At 52.8% G+C, this 25,567-nt stretch overlaps 4 protein-coding genes across 4 annotated transcripts; 1 reads left to right on the top strand and 3 right to left on the bottom strand.

The window, feature by feature from the left end:
• Nucleotides 1-302: 302 nt before the first annotated feature.
• Nucleotides 303-2,952, bottom strand: ALTATR162_LOCUS511 (uncharacterized protein; the record flags this gene model as incomplete). Its single annotated transcript, XM_043308105.1, has 4 exons — nucleotides 303-484; nucleotides 555-695; nucleotides 859-996; nucleotides 1,089-2,952. The coding sequence occupies 4 exons, from the start codon at nucleotides 2,950-2,952 to the stop codon at nucleotides 303-305; spliced, it is 2,325 nt and encodes a 774-aa protein (XP_043164040.1).
• A 559-nt stretch (nucleotides 2,953-3,511) lies between these two features.
• ALTATR162_LOCUS510 (uncharacterized protein) lies at nucleotides 3,512-6,508 on the bottom strand (the record flags this gene model as incomplete). The annotated part of the gene is made up of 1 exon (XM_043308104.1): nucleotides 3,512-6,508. The coding sequence occupies one exon, from the start codon at nucleotides 6,506-6,508 to the stop codon at nucleotides 3,512-3,514; it is 2,997 nt and encodes a 998-aa protein (XP_043164039.1).
• A 185-nt stretch (nucleotides 6,509-6,693) lies between these two features.
• Nucleotides 6,694-7,176, top strand: ALTATR162_LOCUS509 (uncharacterized protein; the record flags this gene model as incomplete). The annotated part of the gene is made up of 2 exons (XM_043308103.1): nucleotides 6,694-6,885; nucleotides 6,964-7,176. The coding sequence occupies 2 exons, from the start codon at nucleotides 6,694-6,696 to the stop codon at nucleotides 7,174-7,176; spliced, it is 405 nt and encodes a 134-aa protein (XP_043164038.1).
• A 340-nt stretch (nucleotides 7,177-7,516) lies between these two features.
• Nucleotides 7,517-8,434, bottom strand: ALTATR162_LOCUS508 (uncharacterized protein; the record flags this gene model as incomplete). The annotated part of the gene is made up of 1 exon (XM_043308102.1): nucleotides 7,517-8,434. One exon carries the CDS (start codon nucleotides 8,432-8,434, stop codon nucleotides 7,517-7,519), a length of 918 nt encoding a protein of 305 aa, XP_043164037.1.
• Nucleotides 8,435-25,567: the final 17,133 nt, after the last annotated feature.

The raw sequence follows: 25,567 nt of genomic DNA, 5'->3' as shown, positions 1-25,567 counted from the left end.
GCAGCCGAAAAGTGGAGTGTGGCTTGACGATCTGAGGGGGCCCGTGCATGATGGGAGACCTCATGCAAGCTGGGAAGGAAGGGAGAGATGGGAATTTGTATATGTAGCAATCGAATGAGAAGGTAAAAAATTGTAGTTTGCTCCTTCTTTCTCTTCGTGAACAGGGTCGGTCATTCTTGCTCATTGGCTGATTCGCAATGGGTTGCTCTAACAACAAGGTACGACTATCTCCCTCCTTACTATCCAACTCTCATCATAGACCGACCATACTGTCCCTATTTCCAACATCAACATCCTCATCCTCACCTCCCTGCCTTAGCAAACTCTCCCAATGCCGCCGCCCAAACGAGATACCACGTCCTACTCGCCCCACCATCGATCCACCGCTCGTCCCAAAACCCATCGATCCCATCTCTGAAGAAACTATAACTTGCTTTGGGATCAATCAGGGCAAGGTTGGCATAGAGGATACCGCGCCAGCCGCCTTGCAGTGCATTAGCATGGAAACAGGGAGGTATGATAAGGTGAATCAAAGTATGGTAAACGGCAGTTACCTTCGACATTTGCTCTTCCCTCTGTGAAATAGCCCTCCCATTCCTCTTTTACGAAACCCCGGGGGCGGATCAGAGAGGTTGAGGGGTTTATGGGGACGATGTGGATGCCGTGGATTAGGGAGGGCGCTAGGGAGAAGTATGCTGTTTCCATTCCGTTAGCTCTATTTTTATCTGGTGAAACGTCTTCTTCTCCCCTTCTCTTTGTTTCTTTTTTTGTGAAGGAGGGAAAGGGCTGGAAGGCTCGTGGTGATGACGAAGCCAAGCTTACAGCAAGAGCAAAAGGTACTATGACGGCCGTACGTACTCGCGTGGTCGACTTTATTCTCAAACAGTATCCCCACGACTTTATTCTGCGTGTACCGTGCCGGGTGGTTGGTATTGTTCGACCGGAGATATATGTACGAGTTGAAAGAGCGGGCTTGGATAGCTAGTTGGAGATTACCTGTCCACTCTGTCAGCATCCCTTTTTCTTTCCCGCACTCTCAATCTTTGCACGACGTTGTCGCTCTTGTGTCATATGTAAACACGTCATACCTCTCTTCTCCATATTAGCATCCCCGCTAACCTTTCCCCACATCTTCACTGCAAAACTGCTAAAAGCATCTTCACCTGTACTCTCCATATCTTTCCCATCGGCTGCTTCAAAAAGCCCTTTCGCCCAACTGTGTCCATGCCACCAGTCAAACGCGCGTGAAAACGGGTAGTCGCGGCCATTATAGTCGCTCTCTGCGAAGTCCTTTACTAGCATATTCGTCCACACTCTGTTATCCCCCTGGCCCAACCACTCGGGATTCAAATACCCGACAACAGCAGCCGTGTAAACAAAATACGCATAGTGGAAGTGATGATCATTGTAATACGTATTCCCAAAATCAGCCTGCGGATCTGCTGGAAAACCAGCTGCTGAGACGACGCCTTTCCAACTATCGTCGTAGTACAAGGGGTGGCGTTGTGCGTTGTCGATGTATCTACTTAGTTCTTGTTTTAGTTTGTCGAGGCCGGCGTTGGCGATGGCATCGTGATTTAGCACGTCTTTGATAACCCATACGATAGTTGCGAACTTAGCTAGTGATTTTCCGGCAAAGTATAGAGAGTCTTGGGGTATGCGTTCGGTCATTGCGCGACGAAGGTCTCGTTCTGCGACTGCGGCGATAAAGGCGAGGACTTCAGGGGAATATCGCACTTTGGAGGTGGAGCTCATGGTTGGGTTCCATGGAGAGAAGTGCATGGTGATGGGGAGGTTGGGTTCGATGAAGGTAAGTTTGTCGCCCCAGATGGCTGTTGCCATGCCTTTGGTTGTGGTGCGCAGACGTAGGTGTGTGACTTGGGTTCTCATTTCTGGGTCGAGGGATGCGATGTGGTGAGGTAGCGCGAACATGAGCAGCGGTGAGGTGCCAATTTTGGTGTAGCGGAAAGTGTATATACCTTTGCCGTCTGGGACTACGGCTGTGAGCTTGGCTTCGCAGACGAATGCGCCGCTGGCTCGGTCGTACATGGCTTCTCCTTCGGCGCCAAGAGGGTTTTTGGCTACTTGGATTGTGCCTTTGAAGGCTGGTGGACCAAGCATCGTGTTCGGATTGAGTCTGACGAATCTTGTGGCATTGTAATCGAGACTCGCTACTGGATTGACGTACATGATCCAGCATTGCCCGTTCTTGTCCTTCAGACGATACTTGACCGTACGTGGTGTCATGACAATTGGTCCGACCAGATCCACAAAGCCGCGGCCGCCTGTTTGTATCATGGGTGTTGCGCCTCGGTATCCAGCCGTGATGAAACTCATGCCCTGCACAACGGGGAAAGTGATCTTAGGCTCCTGAGCTGTAGAGTGCGCGTTGAGGTTGATGTTGACAGAAAACGGGAGATGGTTATCTGTAGTAAGAGTCGTTTGCGTATCGAGTTCGACCGCGCTGAGGACGAGATGCTGCTTGTGAAGTGGGTTGATGTAGCCTTCTACAGGATCCCCAGGCTCAAACACTAAATCCCTTTCTTCAATATGAGTTATACACATGCCCCATGTCTGCACCATTCCGACATCTAGTATCCATTTCCCCCACCAGATCGAGTAAGGGTGCGTCCAGATAGGCTGATTCTGCTGTCCTAGAAATGCATTGGCGTAGAACTTGTTGGTATGCATGGTCGTCCTGTCGTCATCCTCCACTCCCGTTCTAGGCACTGGGTGATGACGCCCGATAGGCACTTGCGGAAGGATGTCATCTTGTTGTATAGGTGTGAAGATGTTCTCGGGAGGTATCTCGTCGCGAACGGTGGAGACATTGTAGCCGAGCGTGGTCTTGATACCTTGACGAGTCTCTCGCCATGATCCAAGCCATCCGTCCTTCTTGGTAGGGTTTGATAGCGCTCGAGCGTTGGGAAGTCGAGACTGCGCTGGGCCCATTAAAGTTATTGCGGGGGTTTGCGCAAGGTTCTGCAGCGGATAGCTCGACGTAGGGCGCAGGTTTGACTAAAGCAGTGAGCGGGTCTGCTTGTAGATGTAGTAATATCTCATGTATGAATACAGTCGAGGGCGGTCAATAAGATCGTACAGGTAGCTTGGGCAGTAAGAGGTTACCTGCAGTGGTGAGGAATGCATTGCCTGACGTCGCTACTTCGACGTTCGCCATGAGCCGTAGGAAGTGACGACTGCTCAGTTTGCTCGGTACCGTGAGGTTTGCGCATTTGCGCGGTCAAACGTCAATTACCACGCCGCATCTTGCACAAGCCGTTGCAAAGTTTCACAAATGAAGAAGACGACAAGTAAAAGTGTGCACGTGTGATGAGGGTCTTAGATGTAGTTCTGGAAAGAAATGGGAGCAGAACTAGAACTCACGATCCATGTGGAATAAGCTCGCCATCGCGACTTCTCCAACAATCGCCAGCACATGACACGAGTAAATATAGAAAGACCAGATATAGGCCCATATCGAATTGTGGCGCACGCCAAACCTACCACTCTCCTACGCCAGCGGTTTCCGCAGCGGCGCAATAACACCCTGCTTAACGATAACCCTCGGCTTCGTAACATCCTGATGCGTCTTCTTCGTAACCCACTCCTTACCCTTCGGTACGCGCAAACTCCTCTCATACTGCTCCCTGTTCTCGAATGGAAATGGCAACTGGCTAGCCATGTACTTGACGTTAGGTTTCACTCTCCTCTCATTGATAATGACCTTGTCCATCTTCTTATCCTTCCTCCTATCGGCATCGATACCAGGCTTCTTGATGACCGTTTTAGCGCCGAGGTTGCGCTTCTTTTCGGCCTTGGACATGCCGTCGCCTGTCCAGGAGCCCCAGCCGGGAAGGAATGAGACCTCCTCAGTCGCTTCTTCGTCCGCGATCGTTGCTTTCTTTTCGGCGGCGAAGTCGGCTTCTACGTCGTCGCCGGCGAATGCTTTTGCGGTGAGAGACTGGTTGTGCATGACGACATCAAGATCAATACCCTCATCCTCGATGCCTTGCTCGTCCTGGTCGTCGTCGTCGTCTTGACCGCCTAGTACAGTCGCCCAGCCATCGTCGTCGGCTGTAGTAACGCGCTGCTTCAAAAAGTCGTCGACTTTGGTTTCTTGAGGTTGTGCATCCTGCTTTGACCTCTTTTGGGACTTGGGCTTAGGTGTAGACTTGGGCTGAACGATGGCCTTCTCTTTTGTAATAGGACCTGCAACACCTGTGACTGGGAAGAGCTCAGGCTCCTTTGTGGCCTTCTTCTCCTTCTTGGCCTTGACTAAGAAAGGATTGGATTCCCCACTACCATTCTCTACAAGTGGCGGCGCAGCCTTACGATCTTTCCGAGCGCCGTTGGGAAGGCCGTTCATGCTGTTCTTCTTTTGGCCAGGCGCTCGAACTGCTGGTCCGTCTGCAGCAGGCTCTTCGCCATCCGCAGCAGGGTTGGCACCATTCTCGTCGTCGGAGCCATCATGCTCCTCGAACTCGTTACGGTTGATCTGTATAGCGGGGGCTGCGACGTTGGCATTGGGTCCATACTTTCTCCGCCCTGCCTTGGTAGCGTTCTCATCGATTTCAGCATTGTCACTGTCTTCTCCAGCCAGTTCGCGTCTGAGTTGTTCGACAGCTTCGTCGTTCTGGGCGCGTTTCGCAGCCTCAGATTTCTGCATAAAGGCCATCTGACCCAGCTTTGACTCCTTGGTGGAGAAAGGATTTTGCTTGAGTTTGCCGAGTGACTGTTGCAGGGCGTCATTGTCCGGTTGTTCATCGTCATCGTCGCTCTCCTCCTCTTCACTTGGCACATCAGATCCTTCATCATCATCATCGCGGATGGTCTTGCCCTCAACACGACGACGGAGCTCCTCGTTTCGTCGAGCCATCTCAGTCACACCATCGAGTGCGTCTTGGTCCCAGTTCGCTCTTCCAGTGGCCTTGATGCCCTTGGCCCATTTGCTCTCACGGTGCTTGGCACCCATGCGTTCCTCTGCTCTCCGGCGGTCATTGTATTCGCGCTCTTCTTCAGACAAATCCACGCCGTCAGCCTTGAGCTGCTCACGTTCCTTCTCCAACAACTTCTCGCGCTCCCTACGATGTACTCGTCGATAAGCCTTGCTCTTGATCTTCTTGATACGCTTAGCGCGAACCTCTTCGCGGAAGAGCAGCTCTCGTTGCATCCGCAGTTCAGCACGTCGCTTGAGCACCTCCTCGACGGGAAGTTTGTTCGTTTGGAGCTCTTCCCATTTCTGAATCTTCTCCTCATCTTCCTTGCCGTTTGATAGACCGCTCTGTTGAAGAATGGATTGGATGGTACTCTCGAGGTCATTTGTGGGCGCGGCGGTCGTCGTAGGTAGTAGCGTCTTCTCTCCCATGGGTTCACCTCCACTTGCATTCTGCAGAGGGAACATTAGATGTTCGGCGCGGCGGTTACGCTTGATAGTATCCGTCCACCTCTCGAGAGTCTCGTTCGCTTTAGCGTTGGCTGCGGCGCGGTCGAGCTTGTCTTGCTGCCGTTTTGGCAGAGGGGCGTCAAGTTTCCTGGCAATATCGTTTCGTTTCGAGGACTTGTCGTCTTGTAGCAGCTTAAGCGCCTTCTTCTTCTCTGCGTCGGCAACCTTGGGCTTGAAGCTAAGAAGGTCGACTTTCCTAGAAACACCGAACTCATCCGGTGCAGCCGACTCGTGAACATCCACTCTTCTGCCTTTGGGCTTGTCGTCTTCTCGCGAAGCTAATGAGGAGATTAGGTTCTGCAACTGCGCCTGGCGGTCCTCCTCGTCATCTTCTTCGTCGGATGAGAGGTCGGATGCGCTGTCTGCTCCCACATCTTCGCCTTCGCTCGGTTCCTCATCGCTATCGCCAAATGCAGATGTTTGCTTCTTCTTTTTCTTCTCTCTCCGTTCCTCAGCCTCATCTTCTTCGTATTGATCTAAGGCGGTAGCCAGATCGATAGCATCTTCGCCCAGATCGTCATCCTCTTCCTCCTCCCCATCTGCACTATCGCCCTCGTCAAGATCAATGTCGCCGTCCTCGTCCTCCATATCTTGTTCACGTTTGGACTTCTTTGCCTTTCCTTTGTGGTTCTTCGAGCTGCCTCTGAATGTAAAGCCTTCGAAGCGTTCTTCGTCGCTCTCGCCGAACGCTTCGTCGGAGTCAATACTCTCGTCAGAGTCGTCGTTGTCTACATGCCCCATCTGCCAGGTGTTGCCGTCCGAGTCGCTTCCTTCGTCGAAACTCTCGTCACCAGACTTTCTCTTGCGCCTCTTGGGACCCTCGTCCTCGTCCTCGTCCTCTTCGTCCTCCTCGTCGTCATCGCGCGCACGCTTGCGTTTGAACGCAGGGTCGAATTCGCCTAACCGGTTCTTGCGCACTTTCGCATCGTCTGGGTTTTCGTACTGCGCAATGGAGAAGGCGTCGAGGGCACGCTTCTGCGCTTTCTTCGGGTTTCGTGATTTTGCTTGCCCCTTTCCAGACGCGCCACCGCTTTGTATCGAGCTTCGTGCTACACGAGGCGGCATTTTGGGCGATGTTGTTGAAAGGTGCTGCGGCGGAGCGAGATCTCAACTTTGAAAGTTCGCACTTTTTTGTCGCACGGACCACGCCACCTCCGCTCCAAACTCCGCAAACTCCTCGAAGATTGATATCGCCATACGACGTCGTCGCATCGCCCGCTACATCGCACGGACAGGATCGTATCGCCGCCATGAGACCCACGCCGTCCCTCCAGAAGATGCTGCGGCGCCTACCGCTCTCCCCCAAACAAGCCGGCAAAGAATACTACAAGGGAAACCGCGTAGGGTCAATGGGAACAATCAACAGATTCGGAAACTTCACACCAGACTGGAGCAAGATACGGACGTTTGTGTACCCACTTCACGGCACCAAGAACAGCGAGGTGCGTACAATAATTTGAGAAGATTTGCGACGGACCAGGAAGATATACGCAGGACGGTCGAGACTAACATGCCCACAGTTGACACCCTTCGTCGACGCAAGTTTAGAAAAGGTACGGGAAACCGACGCCGGCAAGGTCGAGAATTACGAGAAGCGATTCACCGGCGAGGATTACCTAAGGGCGTGGAAGATGGCTGGTGGACATGATATTGTCGAGATGGGGAGTAGGGCGGTAGATACGGGCAGGAATATGCCGACACCGTTCGAAGAGAGGCCTGCGACCAAGTCATGAGTATAACGGAAAACAGGGAGAGAAGGATTATGACGGATCTGGTACGACACGGATATTGCGACGATGTGAAGGAGCAATTGGACCGCGACATTATCTTGCGGAGGACGACTGGCATACGCGCTATGCTGTCACTAACGCAGGTATAGCAAGGCGTTCGACATAGACGATGCTACGGCGCCGTGTTTGAATGCATCTAGAGAAGACGGCGTATGTAAACCGCCAGGCGGCTTATGATGTTGTATATATTGTACATTACTTGGGTATCATATACTCCCATTCCGCCATACGTCCGATAATCCTACACATGAACCTTCATCCCATCGCTTGCACACTCCCCTTTCTAGTCATCCCTCCTCACCCCAAAAAAGTAGTTCCCCCACTGCTGACTCCCCGCAACCTCCTTCCACCCCAGTCCCGGCACATACATAGTTCCCATACACCTCATGTTACCCCAGCCAGGCTGCTTACCAAACCAGTCCCTCAACTCCTCCTCATTAACATACTTGTTCCACTCATGCGTCCCCTTTGGCACGATCCCCAGCACATCCTCCGCGACCACATTCGTAACAACCCAACTCGTCCACGTCCTTGCAATCGTACTCATAATCAACCAACCACCCGGTTTCACATGCGGTAAAACGTGCTCCAGAAACGGGCCTGGGGCATTCACATGCTCGATGACTTCGAAGAGCGTTACGATATCGAAAGCCTCTGTCTCTGATGTAGGCCGAGGCAAGTCTTCGATGGAAGTATTTAGGTAGGTGAGTTTGCCCGGTGAGGTGAGTGTAGGGTCGCGACGTTTGTGCGCTTCGGCGATGGAGAGGACCTGGGGTGTAGGGTCGATGGCGGTAACGGATGTGGTGTTGGGTAGGCGCGCGGCGGATTCAGCGAAGATGCCGCCGCCGCAGCCAATGTCTAGGTAGCGTAGTTTCTCATGCGGGTTTCGTGGCGTCGTCGTCGAGGAGCGACATTCTGTTATGAACTCGTGGCGAAGGGGGTTCATCAGATGGAGGAGTCGCGAGGGGCCATGGGGGTCCCACCACGATGATGCGAGGGCATTGAAGTGCGATACTTCGGTTGGGTCGACGGTGGAATTAGGGGTTGGATTGTGTTGTTTCGGGGCGGTGGTGGATATGCATCGCGAGGTTGGTGGAGGTATTCGGAATGGCGATTGTGTGCCAAATGTTCGATTTCGCGGGGATTGAGATAGGCTTCTGTGTATTGAGCGAAATGCTCTGGCTGTGTTTTGTGGCTGCATCACGGCAATTAGAATTAAGTTGTGATGTTTGTGCTTGGAGGACGCGGTGCACGTTGATGTCCCCCGAAGTTTAGATCTGCAGCCGAGGCCATCTTGGGCTCTTAGTCATCCCGATTGGCACTATCCTCTAACGACCCATCGACTTTGGTTGTCAACACTTCTTCAACAGAATCAGATATCCTGTTATCTTGGCTACCCATATTTTGTGTTCGTCGACCTCAACATGGGCCCGAACCACTACATTGCGGCTTCATGCGCGGACACCTCCGCTACATCACCAAGCCCCCAGCAGTCTATACCAGTCCTCGTCTGCCAGATTTTCCATACCACATTAGTTTTTTTTTGCGTGAAATGTACACTCAACTATAGTCTTGGTCTGTGTTTCGTAAGTCTCGAGGCGCACGTCGACGAAACCGACAAATCCGATGCAGGGCACAATGTAGCCGCCGACTGAGCGAGTCGCGACCTTGTATAGCAATTCTCAGGGTTGCACCCGCCTCAACTATGGCACCAACAGTCAATTATCGGAACATTCACACGAGGGATGAGAAGTTGGACGTGGCTGAAATCTTGGAGAAGAAAATGAATAGGAGCAACAGATCAAAGGGGCTCAGGACAATCCAAGGAGCAAGACAGTTTTCGTGTAAATCACTGACTATCTCGTCTGCTGCCTGCATGATAGCTGGGAGCGTATGACGCAACGCCGGGCTTCGCCTACCGATCAAGCCCTACCGTGCCGCAATCTTCCAGGTATAAGCATCCATCAATACCATCGCCAATTACCTAGATACCTAGGTGATCTCGCCCGTTAACATACCTTAAAGGTGAGACTCTCCGTCGACGACCCGTTCGAACATCTACTCAAAGAGATCCAAGAAGCCATTGTATCCGGCGACAGAAAAACACTTCGAAGATGGCTGAGACAGTATCCCGAGCCAGAGTACGAAGCCAAACAAGACTGTCTTTTAATAACCATATGCAAAAGCTCCGTGGAAACAATCAAAACGATGCTTTCCCATGGCGCCACATTAAAAGATTCTTCCTTCAGCAAAGCAATCAGCAGGGACGCACCAGTGGTTTTCCGACAACTCCTAGATCACGGGTGGGATATCAATACAACAGGGTTTGGGTGCCCTGCTGTAACGTTTGTTTCCCTATCTATCCGGCGCTTCTACCTTGTGTAAGAAGCTTGCTAATACGGATGCAGCAGAGCTCTCCAGCACGAAACGCTACTCCGCTGGTTCCTTGACCACGGTGCCAATCCAAACACCAAGGCTGAAAGGCGAGGTGGCTCTGTCTTACAAGCCTGCACACCGCTACAATACGCAGCCTCACTATCCGACGCCGCACCTCTCAAAATGCTCTTGGGTTACGGCGCAGAGGTGGATCCGCTAGCCTTGTTCCATGCTATCGGAGTACGGAGTCAGCGAAATGGTACGTAACTTCCATGTATAAACAACATAGCAAGATATATACTGACTTGGTACACCTGCATTAGGCATGGCTACCACTATCGCGTTGATAGAGCACAATGCTGATGTGAATTACATGGCGAGGCTTTGGGCGACACCACTTCACGACGCGGTGAAATTTGGTGCGAAGAAGATGACGTATTTGTTAGAGAACGGGGCGGATCCTAGGATATGGTCTACAGTGAGTATGGTCACGGCTGCGGAGTGCGCAAGAGAAGGAGGGAAGGTAGAGTTAGCGGAGATCCTTGAAAAGAGGATGAGAGGGATGAGTAAGAGACTGGGTGGACTTTGAGCATAACGATCGTTTATCGGTGAAGCTGATCGTGGCAATGTCTTGGTGCTGGCATGTCTGAGCACCTAGAAATTGCCACGATCAGCTTCACCGGCTCTATCGTTACCGAAAAAAAGAAGGCATCGCGCAAGAAACGAGTAAGGGGATGGTACTGATAAGCTAGCATACCACACAAGGACGTTGCGTTGCGTACAGGAGTACGGCCAAATCACCCGCTACCATCCCGTTCGCTGATGGACGTGAATCCCTCTCTTAGGCATCCTTGTCACTAAGCCCAGTCGATCTCAGAGATAGTTCCCGCAATTTGGCTTCTCTCCTTTCATCACGAGCATGAGGGGCCCAACTCGGCAACACAAATGGCTGATTGGGAGTCCAAGGACCTCCAATTTGCACGTCGTTCAAATGCTCTCCGCCGCGCCCCTCCTAACACTCGGCAACCGCATCCCATACTGTCGTAGCAGCCACTAAGGTTAATATTGTCGAGGTCCGGCTCACTGCGACGGTGACCAAGCGACGAGACGTTGATAACGCGCGAGGCGAACCCTGGGGTCGCTGAAGCAAGAAGGGCAGGTTTCCAGCATTCGGGAGTATTGGGTTACCCCCTAGCTGCGTAGAACGTCATCATCGCTTTGAGCATTGTTCACCTAAATCATGTAGATCAGCAGCTGACGTTTTGCAGCGGCTCCGCGGGTTCGGTTTACCCAATCCTGAGCCAAGGCTACGATTGTATCGTCGTCTGTACGGTCGGTCCTTGCTGTTTTGATGTTGAACACTAAGAGCGACCGGTCTTCAATGCATCTGCATCAGCGCATTGTGATATGGCTAGCTTATTGAGGTGGTCTTGCTCAGTCCAGCCAGCAGATATGTTTCTGCGTTTGTTGGCTAATCTCACGGTTTCTGCCTGAAGCGCGCTTATATGGACGTTGATCTCGGCGATCTTGGGGCGCCTAGCGGGCTCAAAGTTCTAATAAAAGATAGCCAATGCTTCACTAGAGAATGCCCGATCCGACTTGAAATTAATCGTGGCGAAGTTCATTCTGTAGGAAGTCATCAGAAGGTCTTTGGATTTCTCGAAGACCTGTCGTCTACACATATCGAGTACGATTCTTCCACCCCAGACGCCTTCATTTGGAAACGTGTCCATATCAAGGCGAGTCACAACACCAATACTATTTGACCTACCTCCGAGGGTCCAGAACAGGTCGATGTTGGTCTCAATTTAGGCGTTGACTATATTTTTATGTTGCTCAGACCTGCTGTGAAGACAATCATGATCAGACTGATAATGTGGCCAGGGACTAGGATTGAGATGCAGAGTCAGGCGATTCTAAAGCAAGAGTAGCTCTTCTACAAAAGAACTAAACAGATTAGAAATGTGCTGCAATGACAAGATTTGGGAGGTTTCTCATTGCATTATACTTACTAGAGTTAGTGCAGAATTAGTCAAAGTCGCGCTAGCATTTGAGATATAGTCATATGTGTACGTTTAGAAGGCATGTCAGGTTATTGTGTAGATAGTGATATAAGTAATGAGGTGATTGGCGCAAGCTTGCCAAATTGGTACAAAAGAAATACAGCCATAGCGGTAGCCCTGGAAGAGCGTGTGTAACAAAATAGAAAGCAAGTGAAGTCTGCCTAGCTTAGAGTGCACATTTGTCGCACGAGAGGAACGGTCAGCCTCTACGGCTCATACTTGGGCGGCTTAACGCGTTAAGCTAAACCGTTATAGCGTATAACGGTTTAAGGTTCTTAAATCGTTATATCGTTACGTGAGCTCTTATTACGTTATAACGGTTATAACGCGATAAGAGTCTTAGCGCCAAGTACGCTAGTATTGCACATGGAGAAACAGAGAATCTGCTGTCCGGATGCTCCGGACCTTACCTAAAACCCCACCAAATATGTCGTGTATCACACATATACTAACGTGCCCCACTATCGAGATGCGCACACCATCGAAATGCGCACTCTGCCAAGCCCCCACCACTTTCAACTCTCTATTACAATGTCTTAACTACTAAATCTTGAACTGCTTTCTACTGAAGACAGAGTTATCTAGGCTATCTAAGCTATGAAATCTAACGCGTCGCTTACCTAGCGACAAGCCGCGCATCGCTACGATATACATGAAAGCACTCTCCGCAATCGACGCGCTGGGAAGGCTTTACGACGCGATACTCAACCTAACTGATTAAAACTCTAGAGACATAAAGAGGAGGCGATTATATAATATATAAGGAAGCTTAACGCGCGAGGCTTCGCCCCTACGCTTAACTATGTGCGAGAAATAGCTAACTAACTACTAGCTACACGTAGTAGTAGCTAGGTTAGAGAAAACTAGACCTACAGGCTTATACGCTAGAGACCTAAGATTAAATCTTAGGTAATAAGACAGCGGGATTACTAGAGAGTCCTCTGCAGCGACCTAGCTATTATTAGGCCCTAGTTTAATCTTGTACACAACGTTAAGGCTAAGTATAGGATTCTAGATAAAGACGTCTATAATTTTAATAAGACTAGCTTCTAGATAGGCGTTAGAGGGTCTGTTAAGGTAGTAACAGCCTCTAAGAGACGTCTTAAGCCACTTAGTGTTTAGCCTAGTAATCGTAAGTAGGCAACGCTAATTGCTAGTATTAACGCGATGGGGTAGTCTGTGAGGAGTAGTTGGGCAGGCACTAAGATATCGGTATAGGCTTGTATTGAGACGAATCCTTGAGGAGCTATCAAGCCTCTCAGAGGGATGATATATACCTACGTCACGTGATTGTGGCTGGTGTGATCCGACGGTGCCCCGAAGGGTTCCCGGTGGCTCACCAGTCTGTGGCTGGAATCCTGTGGTGATGGAACATCGTGACAATAGCCCCCCCCCTTCTTGAGAGTCGTCCTGACTTCACAACGGTCTTTGCAATGTCAGCGCAATACTTTTACGCTTAGAGCCGTCCGCGCTTCACGTCACCGTGTCGCTGTCGGCGTTGGTCCGATCACTGCCCGTTGTCATCCCGCGACCCAAACGCTGGGGCATGTGAAAACCTCTATGAGGAAAAATCTTACTATGCTCCGCGCACTTCGGTTGCCATGGCCGCAGCCACATTACCTAGCTATCTCCCAGCTTCACCGCGGTGAATGATGGGGTGTTTAGCCTGTTTGTCTTGTAACTGCCCAGCACGTAGCTCAGTGTTTGCGTGGTGTTGTTAGGGTGTTGAGCGCTTTTTGCTGTGTTTGCGACCCCATAGTGAGGCAAGCGGTGAGGCACCGCTGCGACTACGGAGACCCCTCGGGCATGTAAGAGCGCGAGGTGATAGGGTATAAGTTGCAGTGTTTTGGAATTTTTTCTGCATCCAACCTTCATCACAACGACAACAACAGTCTACCGCATCAACACCACAATGACCATCCACGCCAGCACCATCTCCGGCGCCGTCCCTTCGAGCAGCATCCCGTCCCACATCTATAACCTGCCTCAGCACCTGCAAGCCCAGCCTCAGCTGGTGAGGTTCGCTCTCCCAGTCTTGCCTTGTGGCGCTGGTTACCGTCAGCAAGCCCGGGTCAGCGACGGGACTGTGAAGGGATTTGCCCGGGCCTCATGGAGGACGAGTTCTGCACGCGCAACAGCTCCTATGGTGTCTGCAGTGGTTGTCGTGAGGCTCATAAGTCGGGTTGTTCTCCTGTAAGTGCTGGTTGCCATCGCAATGGTCCTTGCTAATGTCTTACAGGTTGATCCTCCCTTCCGCCGCGCCGTCAACCTGCTCATGTACCTCGTCGATTACGCTACCCGCAAGAGCATCAACGCCATGAGGGATGGTAGCTACTCGGAGGGACAAGAGCAGGAGATGTTCGACGCCGACGAGAACATCCGCGAGTACTGGAAGCGGGCCTTCGACTACGCGAAGGAGCTCCGTACCGCGTTCTCCGAACATGCCGCCCAGGTCAAGCGTGAGATTACCCGCTCCAAGATGTCCGACGTTGAGTGGGCCAAGGCGCGTCAAGTCTCCCGCAACTTCAACCTTGAGCGCTAACTGCTGGCTTGGGTTCTCAGGGTTTGAACGCGCCTTCTAATGTTGTGGTGGACGCTGGCCTTGAGAGGGCTTCATTCCCCAAGGATGGTACCGCGTCAGGACGAGAGAAGCGCTGGTACTACTATGGTCGTGAGGTTCCGGGCGGTCATGAGGTTCAGGCGCCATATCTGAATGTGAGTGAGGCCGGCAGCTCCCCGACTAAGCGCCGTTACAACTCCGAACGTCGTTCCTCTAATGCCCTGAGGGGAGGCTGGTGACTTCCCCGAGGGTAACTGAGGTCTCTGGTGGTTCTTCTGGGGTTCGTAGTGTATTTGTAGAATGACATCTTCTTCTAAGAACTTGGTTTTGTTGTCCTGGTAATGCTTTCTACTTTGCGCATGACATGGGGTTGCTCACAGCTTCCCTTGCGCCCCCTCTCCCTCTCAGACCCTCGGGTCTGGCGACGAGTTGTTGGCGTGGCCATGGCCGTCCTTGGGCCGTACGGCTCCCGCCGCGTGCCCGTGATACGTCCCTTGGTTGGCCATGTATTCTGCGAGGATTTGCTCGCAGTTGTCCAAGTGGTCTTCCGGTTCCCAGGTGCAATCCTGGGTTGGCCATCCCAGCCACTTGACCTTGTATTCCCGGCCTCTTGCCGTGGTCTCCCTGTGTTCCAGGATGCCTTCTACCTGTATCTGTCTCCTGCGGAGACATCTTCTGGTATCTGGATCGGTCCTGGTTTGAACTTAGTGAACTCAAAGGGTTCGTTCCAGGGTTCTAGGAGTGATGTTGAAGACGGGGTGTATACGGGCCATCGACGGAGGGAGGTCGAGCCTGTATGCCAGCTTACCGATCTTCTTGGTGACCGTGAATGGTCCCAGGTACCTGGCATCCATCTTCTGGAGGGTCGGCTCGTGGTAATGTTCTTTGATCGAAGCAAGACTGAGTCGCCTTCCGCGAAGTAGAGCGGTAGTCTAGACGTGTTGTACCATTTCGCGTTCGTACGCTGGGCTTTTTCAAACTAGATTTGGCCGCTGCTCATGTCCGCCCACTCGGTAAGTCGGTGGCTGACCTGCCGTCGCAGTTCCGGTGTTGGCCCGCCTTCTGCCCATGATGTAGGTGGTTTCGCAACCAATGCTCATCAGGTACTCCATCAAACCCCTTGGGTTTGTTCCGAAGGCTACTCTTATGGGCGATTGCCCGGGGCAGAGTGTTCCTTCGAGTTGATGGTACTCCGCGTAGGGCAGCAGGCCGACCCAGTCGTCCTGCCGGTATCCCATGTAGATGCGGAGGTAGGTTTCCAGTTCCTGATTCTGTCGTTCGGTCTGCCCGTCTGTCTGAGGGTGGAACGCAGTGCTCAGGCGGTGGTCTATCTTCAGGTGGAAGCATATGTCTGACCAGAACTGGCTGGTGAAGACTGAGCCTCTGTCCGACACCAATGTGTCGGGCGGACCCATCTTCAGGAAACATTGCCGTAGTAGGATGTCGGCGACGCCCTGGGCAGTTATCGTCTTTGCTACGGGGAGGTAACGGACGTATTTTGAGAACCTGTCCACCAAGACAAGGATTGCATCGAAAGTGTTTCCTTGATCATCTTGTGACTTCGGCAGGTCAGTGACGAAGTCCAAGGAGTAATGCCGCCATGCGGTATCTGGCACTGGTAGAGGGGCAAGTTGCCCCCATGGCTTATGCCTGCGGATCTTGTTCAGCTGACAGGCGGCGCACCGCCGGATGTATTCACTGACGTCGCGCTTCGCATGTGGCCACCAGTACTTCATTTTGAGGACAGCGACCGTCTTGTCGACGCCGTAGTGTCCGCCCATAGGATCATCGTGATTCCCTTATGAGGAGGTTCGCGCGGAGTGCTGCGTCTTCGGGTATCCACACTTTCCCGTTCCTGCGCAAGATGCCAGGGGGTCAACTTCCCACATATTGGCTGTCTTATTCGCCTCGCCCTCCGCTCGACGCGTCAGCGCTTCGTTCCCGTGATAGGCCCGATCACGTTCCTGAACCAGTCTGATGTGTTGGAGTAGGAGGTCTGGGGGTTCCAGTGCGAAGGCGTCATCGCCTTGCGCGGCTTCATGCGCCAGGCTGTTCGGCGAGAGGTATTTGCTGTCAAGGCTTTGGAGGAGGCCTTGGGCTACATCAAATTTCTCTCCCCTAGCTTCGTAGGTTTCCTCCTCGCACTGGCATTCTTTGCCTGTGGGTTGAGTGCGAGGTAGGACGGGCGACTCATCGCCGGGGTCTGACAACGTGTCAGGGAATTCCAGCTCCGGAGCGAGTGTTCCGGATGGTTGACGGGACCGCTCTGGTCCTCCATCGGGGGGTTCGCTGCCCCGTACTTCCGGAGTAGTACTAGAAGCCATGGACATCCGGATGGTCCATATTCGAAGCTTTTGCTGGAGGGTTGGCAGCATGGCATCTTGCAGTGCTTTTTGCTCACCAACCCGGAGGCCTTGCGCGTAGTCAGGTCTCCTTGATGGGCCGTCCGCAGGGTTGTCGGCCCCGGGTTTGTATTCGATTTCGAAATCGAACCTGGCCAGTTCTTCCGCCCAGCCCCTTGCTTGGGGAGAGTTCCTCGTGGTCATGAAGTACCTCAGGTTGTTGTGATCGAGAGTACCCGGATCGTAGACGGGGCATGTTCGAGGTAGTGCCGCCACGTCTTGAACGACTCAACTATCGCGGATAGTTCTTTGTCGTGGGTGTGCCACCTCAGTGACGGGCCGGTGAACTTCTTGCTCCAGAAGGCCACCGGTTTCCAGTGCTTCTCCGTGGGGACATCTGTGTCCGTGGGTTGGAGGAGGATCGCTGCCATAGCGAAGTCAGATGCGTCAGTTAGCACCATCACTGGCTTGGTTGGGTCGAAGTGTTGGAGTACGGGGGCCTCCGTGAACTTCTGTCGCAGTGTTCTGAAAGCCTCTTGGGCGTCCTCGGGCCATGACCAAGGGAGGTACCATTTGGTTGGCCCTTTGCGACTCTTCGCCTTTTTCTTCCGAACTTCTCCCGCTTCGGGATTGGTACGGGGCGTCGGCGGTGATTGGGCGCGTGTCATGAGGTCCACCAGCGGGCGGACAATAGCGGAGTAATTATAGATGAACCGTCTGTAGAAGTTGCAGAACCCCAGGAAGACTTGGATGTCTTTGTATCCTGTTGGTTCTGGCCATTCTGTATTGTCTGCACTTCGCTGGGTCCATCACGACGCCGCCTGGGGTGACAATGAAGCCCAAGAACTCCACTGACTTCGTTGAGAAGGCGCACTTGCTCGCCTTGCAAAACAACCCCCTTTGGGACCAGTCGATCCAGCACCCTTCGACGTGCCGGTCGTGTTCCGCCTCATTTCCGGAGTAGATGAGGATGTCGTCCAGGTATACCACGCAGGTACGGTCAACCAGGCCTCCAAGGGCTCGGTGGACATAGGACGGGAACGTTGCTGGGGCGTTCGCCAGACCGAACGGCATTACGTTGTACTCGTAATGCCCGTATCGGGTTTTGAAAGCTGTCTTCCATTCATCCCCCTCCCGGATCCGGAGCCTATGATAGGCGTCGCGAAGATCCAGCTTGGTGTAGATGGCAGCTTTCGACAACCGGTCTAACATCTCGCTGACGAGCGGGATGGGGTACCGGTCCTTAATCGTGACCTTGTTAAGGCCACGATAGTCGACGCACAATCGCATTGTGCCATCTGACTTTGGGACGAAGAGGATGGGTGCTCCGACCGGCGACTTGCTAGTCTGATCCATCCTTCTCCTGCGCCGCGGCGAGGTATTCCCGCAGTATCTCCAGCTCCCTGCCGGAGAGGTTGTATATCGGGAGGTTTGGGATCTTCTTCCCTCCTCGATCTTTATCGCGTGATCGTATTCGCTGTTCGGGCGGACCATGCGTGTCTGCCGCTTGCTGAAGGCTAGCCATCTGTGATGTAGCTTGCTCGGGACGTGCTTCAGTTCTTCAGGATCTGGTTCATCGTCTGCCAGGTGGGATTCTGGTGGACCTCCTCCCCATCGGGGGAGAGCGGCCCTGTGCGGAGGCACTGCGGCACGCTGAGGGTCCCGTTGAATACCGCTGCCACAGGCGGTGGGTGGCCTCCTCAGGGAGGCCAGCCAGATCTGGTGCGTCGGCGATGCACTTGTCGAGGTGGGCTTTGTCCTGTCTACCCAGGTTTGACCCAGAGGATGCCTCGACGGTCGTACCAGTCATCATCCCTGATCTCGTCGCCGCTTGGTCCCGGCTGCGGGGTCGGAGTTTCAGGCGTGTGTTGTTTTTCAGCGTCCTCGAGCAGTTTCCTGACTTTTTCCCGGGAGATCGTTGAGCACGACAGTCCCCCAGGGTGTAGCACGTAGGCTCGTTCTCCCTTGGCAATGTCGTGTAGCAGGTCGCTGGCGTTGGTGATTTGGATTCGGTCCGTGTCGCCCTCGGGCCACCATCGGAACGTCCCCTTTGAGAAACGGATCTGCGGATCGGCATCGCGCAGCCATGGGTATCCCAAAACCATGTCGTACCCCTTGAAGTCTGCTGACCAGAATCTTTGGGGCCCCACGGTTTTGGGAGTGCCTTCGTCGTCGCTGCACTTAACAGTGACATCGTACGGTTTTTGAAGCCGCAGTTCCTGGTCGTCCAGGAACCCCGCCGTCGGGCGGGAATGAAACAGTGAGTGTTCCATCTTATGGCGTTGTACGGCTCGGAGGCTGATGATGTTAATCTCAGCTCCAGAGTCGTAAAGAGCTCGGAGAGGCACCGCGGTGCCGTCGGGGAGTTGTACCTCTACATCTACGGCGATGCGAAGCTGCCTCCCGTTAGAGTTCTTCCCCAGTGGCAATCGGGAGAGATTTGCGACTAGGGGTTGGCTTTTCCCGAGTCCTGGGGCTTATCAGATCTGCCCTGGTTGTCTCGGTTGCGCTGTTTCCAATGAGGTTGAGGTTGCTTGCCGTCTTGACGGTCCTCTTGCTTATGGGTGTCGCGTCTACTATCGTGACTGCTGTCACGGCGACGATCTCCATACCCTCGGTTGGAGGAATATTGGGGGGTGAATGGACGGTTACCCTTCGGCCCACCGTCGGAGCGGCCTGGGGAGGTTCGGCCTGGCTGTGTGGAAGGCTTACGATCTTGCCTCTTGCCACCTTGGTCAGTTTGGGCATTTGGACGCTTGCCTCGACGTCCGCCAAAGCCATCGGAGCCACCCTGGGATAGCGACGGGGCGATTACGGTACGATTGGCCGTCTCTGCGTTGCGCAGTGCTCGCTCGAAGTCTATCCAGGTGTGAATGGTCTCAAACCCGCCGTGCCGCTGCATTTCACGCCTCATGATGTCTGGGATCTTGGCCCAGACAAAGGCGATCTTGGCTTCATCATCATCCTCATTATCTGGTGTTTTGAAGAAGCTGCGTGGGAGCAAGACTCCTCTTGCTAAGCTGTAGCAAGAAAGTGTTTACTGAATCAGTGTCCTTCCAGACGAAGTTGAAGAACTTGGCATAGTTATCATACTTTGTAAGGAGGGGATCTTGAACGAGGTTGCGCCCTGTTCTTGACCCAATCCCACCCCTTCGGTGGTCCGTCCCTGAACCGTTGCATGAGGAGTTCTCGGTGCACCGAATGGGAGATAGTACCTAGGGCCCAAAGGGTCCTGGTATGGCTGTCCTCGTGAACGGCAGCCATCTCAAAGACGCCCTCGACGTCTCTGATCCATTGGTCTACCTGCTGGGGGTGGCTGACTTGCCAGTGCCCCCCAGTTTAGGCCGAGGAGTGGCCGCATTTAGGGCCCTCAGCAGTTTGGATGCGTCATCCGTAGTGCTGCTGGGTTTGCCCGTTGTCTCTCCGACGACTGCCCGAGCCGTAAGGAGGAGGTTGGCAGTGGCTACCTTTCGCGGAGTCTTGCCAGGCGCTCTTCGGGTTCGCCTCTGTCTTCGGCTTCCCAAAGGGCGTTTGTTACTTGGGCTACCCAATCTTGGGTGCCAGCGGCTGGTGTCCGGGCATGCGACGGCCCATGGGTGGAGCCATGGGTTGCGCCGTTGTTGTTGTTGCCTATCCCATCATGGGAAGGTATGGTAGTACCAGACGCTGCAGCATTATCGTGGTGCATATGCGCAGTACGAAGCTCTGTTGCTGACTGGGTGCGGTAGAGGGATGGATCCCCTGCCGCTGATCGATGCGATCCAATGGGTAAGGTGCTGCGCGCCTTCCCGTGGTTGAGTAAGGGGTTGCGCAAGGGGTGCCCTTCTTCGCTGAGGGGTCCCCGAAGGGTTTTCGGGGTCGGAGGCTTCCCCTCAGAGGAGTCCTCGCCATTATCGCGACGGCCCTCGGGCTCGTTGCGGGGAACACCCTCAGGTGTCTCACGCTGGAGGAGTTCATCCTCTTGCGTGGTGGTTTCGCGTTGAGCCTGTTGCTCGGTCGCGGATTGATTGGCAACGCTGCGGTCCCGGTCTGGGGAGGTGTCGGTTGCCCGACGGGCAGCTTGCTTGCCTCGTGTATTGCGTAAAGAGCTCATCTTTCGCGGCTTTGATAGGAACACTTGTAGCGAAGTGTTTAAAATAGAGTGAAAAGGATATCTTAACGACTGTCCGTCCAACAAGGAGTGAGAAGGATTCGAATTGTGAGGAGTAGTTGGGCAGGCACTAAGATATCGGTATAGGCTTGTATTGAGACGAATCCTTGAGGAGCTATCAAGCCTCTCAGAGGGATGATATATACCTACGTCACGTGATTGTGGCTGGTGTGATCCGACGGTGCCCCGAAGGGTTCCCGGTGGCTCACCAGTCTGTGGCTGGAATCCTGTGGTGATGGAACATCGTGACATAGTCTATCCTACCCTTTTTCATCTTTAAGGCAAAGAACTATAACTAGGCCTAGTATCATAACCCTAAAGATTAGAGGATAGGAGTTAGTAAGAATAGCTAGACAATAAACGAGCTTAGTCTTGCATGGCTGCAGCACTTTATCTAGCATACAGAGGCTCGCACAGTAGGTAGTTACTAGCTGCTTATTATTAATAGCTATAAGAGTGTCACGAGATGCTACGAGCACGTGTTTAAGAGCTTACTAGAAGCGTTAGTTGTGGCTACGTACGATATCTGGTGTAATACAAGACGTTGCGTAAGGAAACAGAATCAGCATGTACAGGCGGTGAGAAGTTATCGATGGGGGCCGTGCGCATGGCGCTAGGCCCGGCCGGCCAATCAGCAGAATCCTGGTGCTTGGCGGAGCACTCGGATTCTGTAGCGCGTTCAGTGTCAAGGGAACCACGGTGGTTACCGTGACAGTACCCCCCTCTTATTCTCGAGCTCCTGCGAGCGTCGATCGTGACGATAAAGGTTCAGGGATATCAGGGAAAACTTTCGTGGAAAGCAGCCACAGCTGCGTTATCCTTCAGGTTCAAGGCGGGTTCCCAGGTCAACTCATTGTAACCAGTCCATTTTACATAGTACTCGTGTCTCTTTCTACGCTTGTTAAAGCGGAGACCTTCGACGCTATCCACAAAGTATTCTTCTTCGTTATCTACAACGACAGGTTCGGGTGGCGGTGCATTCTGGCCAGGTATGTGATCGTCTTCTTTGGCTGCTAGACGAAGGAGGGATACATGAAATACAGGGTGTATCTTCATAGATTCAGGTAGATGGAGGCGGTACGCATGGGAGGAGACCTTCTTGGTTATTCGGTAGGGTCCCAGGTTCTTCCAGTCGAGCTTCTTTGATGGTCGTTGTGTTCGGATGTTACGCGCATCTAGCCATACCTCGTCGCCAGCTTCGTAAGCTGGTGCAGGTAGGCGTTTACGGTTCGCGTATTCTTGCTGCAGGGCTTGCGCCCATGTCATTTCTTCGCGGATAAACTCAGTGATATCACGCATCTTATCGATCATCACATTCACATCCCGGGCTTGTAGGGCCTGGTAGGCGGGACGTGTCTTGTTCGTGGGCGGTTCAAACCCATTCGGGGGGTTTTGGCCGTAGCAGGCCATCATCGGAGATACTCCTGTGGATTCCGAAACGGTGTTGTTAGCTTCGAATTGAGCGATAGGGAGCCACTGGACCCAGTCGTCTTGCTGGTAGTTCGTGTACGCGCGTAGGACTTGTTCCATCGCAGCGTTAGCGTTCTCGGTTTGCCCGTCAGTTTCGGGATGATAGCCAGTTGAAAAGCGTGGGTCAATCTTTAGCTGGCTACATAGTTCGTCATGGAAGGCAGAGACGAACTGTCTGCCTCTATCGGAGACAATCGTGTCGGGAAGGCCGTGGTTGCACCAGACGTGGCGAAGAAACATGCGCGCTACGTCGGTGCTTCCATCTTGCTACATGGTATTAGGGGAGCGGTATTTGGACAAACGGTCCACTACCACCATCACGTTCTTGTATCCTTCTGACTCAGGTAGGTCGACCACGAAGTCGACGGAGATATCTGCCCAACGTCGTTCAGGAACGGGCAATGGCTTTAATAACCCGTGGTACTTCTCTCGCGACGCTTTAGAGCGGCGGCAGGTGTGGCAGCAGGATACGTATCGTCGGACGGTCTCGAACAGCCGAGGCCAGTAGTATTCCCGTTGGATAAGTTCGAGTGTCTTCCTCGGCCTGGGTGGCCGCCAGAGGGAGCATCATGGACTGCACGGAGGATCTTGATTTTTAGTTCGTCGTCGTCAGGAATAACGAGCTTGTTCCGGTAGTATAGACGGCGTCGCGGTTCTCACAGTCGCTTAGGTGACGGTCTTTGACCGTCGTCTACCGTCTGCAGCAGTTGCAGAGTTTCTTGTATAAACGGTCCTTGGGGTAACCGTTAGGTGCTAACTGTATCCTTCTTCGATAATCTGTTGGGTAGATCTATCGGTCTCTACTAACCCAATCATGGGAGGATTCTGAAAGAGTTCTGGGCGCAGCAACGTTTGCTTGCGAGCTTTCGGCTTCCTCTTGTGCAAGCTGGTCTTGCGAACGTCGGGTTAAGGCATCAGGCTTCTCGCCATGCTTGCCTGGTCGGTACGTAATCGTAAACTGGAATCGGGAGAGGTATTCGACCATCGAGCCTGACGGTGGCTCAGTTGCTTGTAGTTGCGAAGTACTGTAGGTTCTGTGATCGCTAAGTACAGCAATTGGGAAGGACGCGCCCTCAGCTCAGGTCTCCACTGTTCAAAGCAACGGACGATAGCGAGTAGTTCCTTATCGTAGATTTCGTAGTTGTTTTCCGCAGGGTTCATCCTCTTCGAGTAGTAGGCTACAGGGCGAAGCGTACCGTCGGGTTCTGTCTGGGAGAGGACACCTGCCGTGACGTAGTCGGAAGCGTCTGCTTCTACGATGATCGGGAGGTCAGGATCAAAGTGTCGCAGTATCGGTGCAGTAGTGAAGGCGCGTTTTAAGGCATTAAAGGCCTTCTGGCAGTCGTCGTTAAAGAGAAACTTAGCGTCCTTCTTAGTTAATGCTACAAGCGGAGCGGCTAGGTAGGAGAAGCTATCTATAAACCGTCGATAGAAGTTCGCAAATCCTAGAAAGGCTCTAACGTCCTTGACGTTGTTTGGGTATTCCCAATCCACGATGGCTTGAACCTTCTTCGGGTCCATTCGTATTCCATCTACTCCAACTACGTAGCCAAGGTAAGTGACTTCAGTTTGGTGGAACTCGCACTTGTCTACGTCTAGTTGGAGCCCAGCTCTTAAGAGCGTTCAGAACAGATCTAACGTGCTCCTTGTGTTCGTGGAGGGTCTCGCTAGATCAGGATATCGTCGAGGTAAGCGGTGCAGAATATGTCTAAGAACGGGCGTAGCACGTCGTTCACGAAGTGCTGGAACGTACTTGGCGCGTTGGCTAGTCCAAAGGGCATTACGAGATATTCAAATAGCCCATATCGGGTACGGAAGGCTGTCAGCCATTCGTCTCCTTCAGCGATGCGGAGTCGGTTGAAGGCAGCGATAATGTCAAGCTTTGTGTAGTACTTAGCCTTGCTTAGTCGGCTTAGGGTCTCTTGGATCAGCGGGATTGGGTAACGGTTCTTGACGGTAACTGCGTTCAAGGCACGGTAGTCGACGCAGAAGCGTAATCCGCCTCCAGGTTTCTTGACAAAGATAACAGGAGAAGCGACTGGAGAGGAGCTTGCTCGGATAAACCCTCGACAGGTGGTCTTCGAGGTACTTGCGCAGTACCTTTAGCTCGTCTTGGGACATGCCGTATAACAGGCCGAACCCGTGTTGCTTGCCTTTTATCAGTTCGATCTTGTGGTCGTATGGTCGTCGTACGGGCAATTTGTCGGAGTTCTCTCGCGAGAAGACGTCTATTAGGTCGTGGTACTCAGGAGGACTTCGTGAGTGGATCGGTGTGCTTCTTTACAGCTAGTGCCTTATCAATGTCAGCAATACTAACAGCACAGATTTCGTAGCCTCTTCTACGCGCCAGGCTCATGAATGGGGCCGCGCCTATGCAATAGATATTAAGTTTCGGCTGTGACTTTAACGAGTCGTCCTGGTCGTTGGTTAAAAGAGTGCAGTCAGAGTCGGAGTCGTAGGTGGTTCGTGTATAGGTTCGTTTAATTGGCGCTTCATCTTAGGTAGCCAATGATCGTGTCGTTGTCGTAGTACGTGTTTGAGTTTCGGGGTTCGGGAGTGAGTTCTATTAGAGCTGTTGTTGCCCCACTGTCCTTGGGGAGTAGGAGCAGAGGTACGGCTAACTCTAAGGCATCGTTCGGCATCTTCGGGCAGTAAAAGCAGCTTCTCATTAGCATAGTCTAAGTTTACTCGATGCTTGTTCATCCATGGTTGGCCAAGTATTATCTCGTGGCGGCCAGTGTTAGTAACGTAGAGTCGTATAATCTCTACGTGGTTGTCGTATTGTAATCTTAGAGTGACGGTGTGAGACACTTCTCCACCGTCAAGTACGGTTCCGGTAAATCCAGGGATAGATAACGTAGGGCAGCAGGGTTTGACGAAGGTTCAGGTTGCGCGCGAGGTCTCTGTGAATGTATCCCAAAACCAGTAGCTCCAGTATCAACTAAGGCCTTAAGATTACTTCTAGTGTTGCCTTGTTGGACTGTGCAGGGTATCACGATACAGCGTTTCCATGTGTCGGTTTGGGATTCAGACCAGAGTTCAGCAGAGATTCGGTGTATGCGCGGTCCCGGGGAGCGACTTATCCTCGGGACGAGGCTTTTCCCTTTCGGGACCGGTTGCGAGAGCGTCTCCGAGATCCTGAGGATCGGAAGATCTTGAGGTATCGGATCCTGCGGAGCGAGTACGGATCCGGGTTATTCGTGCTATGCGATCGGATATGCTGAGCAGGTAAGGGACACTGCAGTTGCTGGATATATGGCCTTTCTGGTTACATTTAAAGCAGCGGCCTTCCTTAATTCTCTTCTGGCGTTCAGCCGAGCCAGCGGGTGCGTAGTTCATCACGTCTATATCCATTACGTCAGGGTGTGCTACA

This window comes from Alternaria atra (genome assembly GCF_907166805.1).
Source record: "Alternaria atra isolate CS162 genome assembly, contig: 21, whole genome shotgun sequence".
NCBI lineage: Eukaryota > Fungi > Ascomycota > Dothideomycetes > Pleosporales > Pleosporaceae > Alternaria > Alternaria atra.
This window is presented reverse-complemented; position numbering and strand designations above follow the sequence as displayed.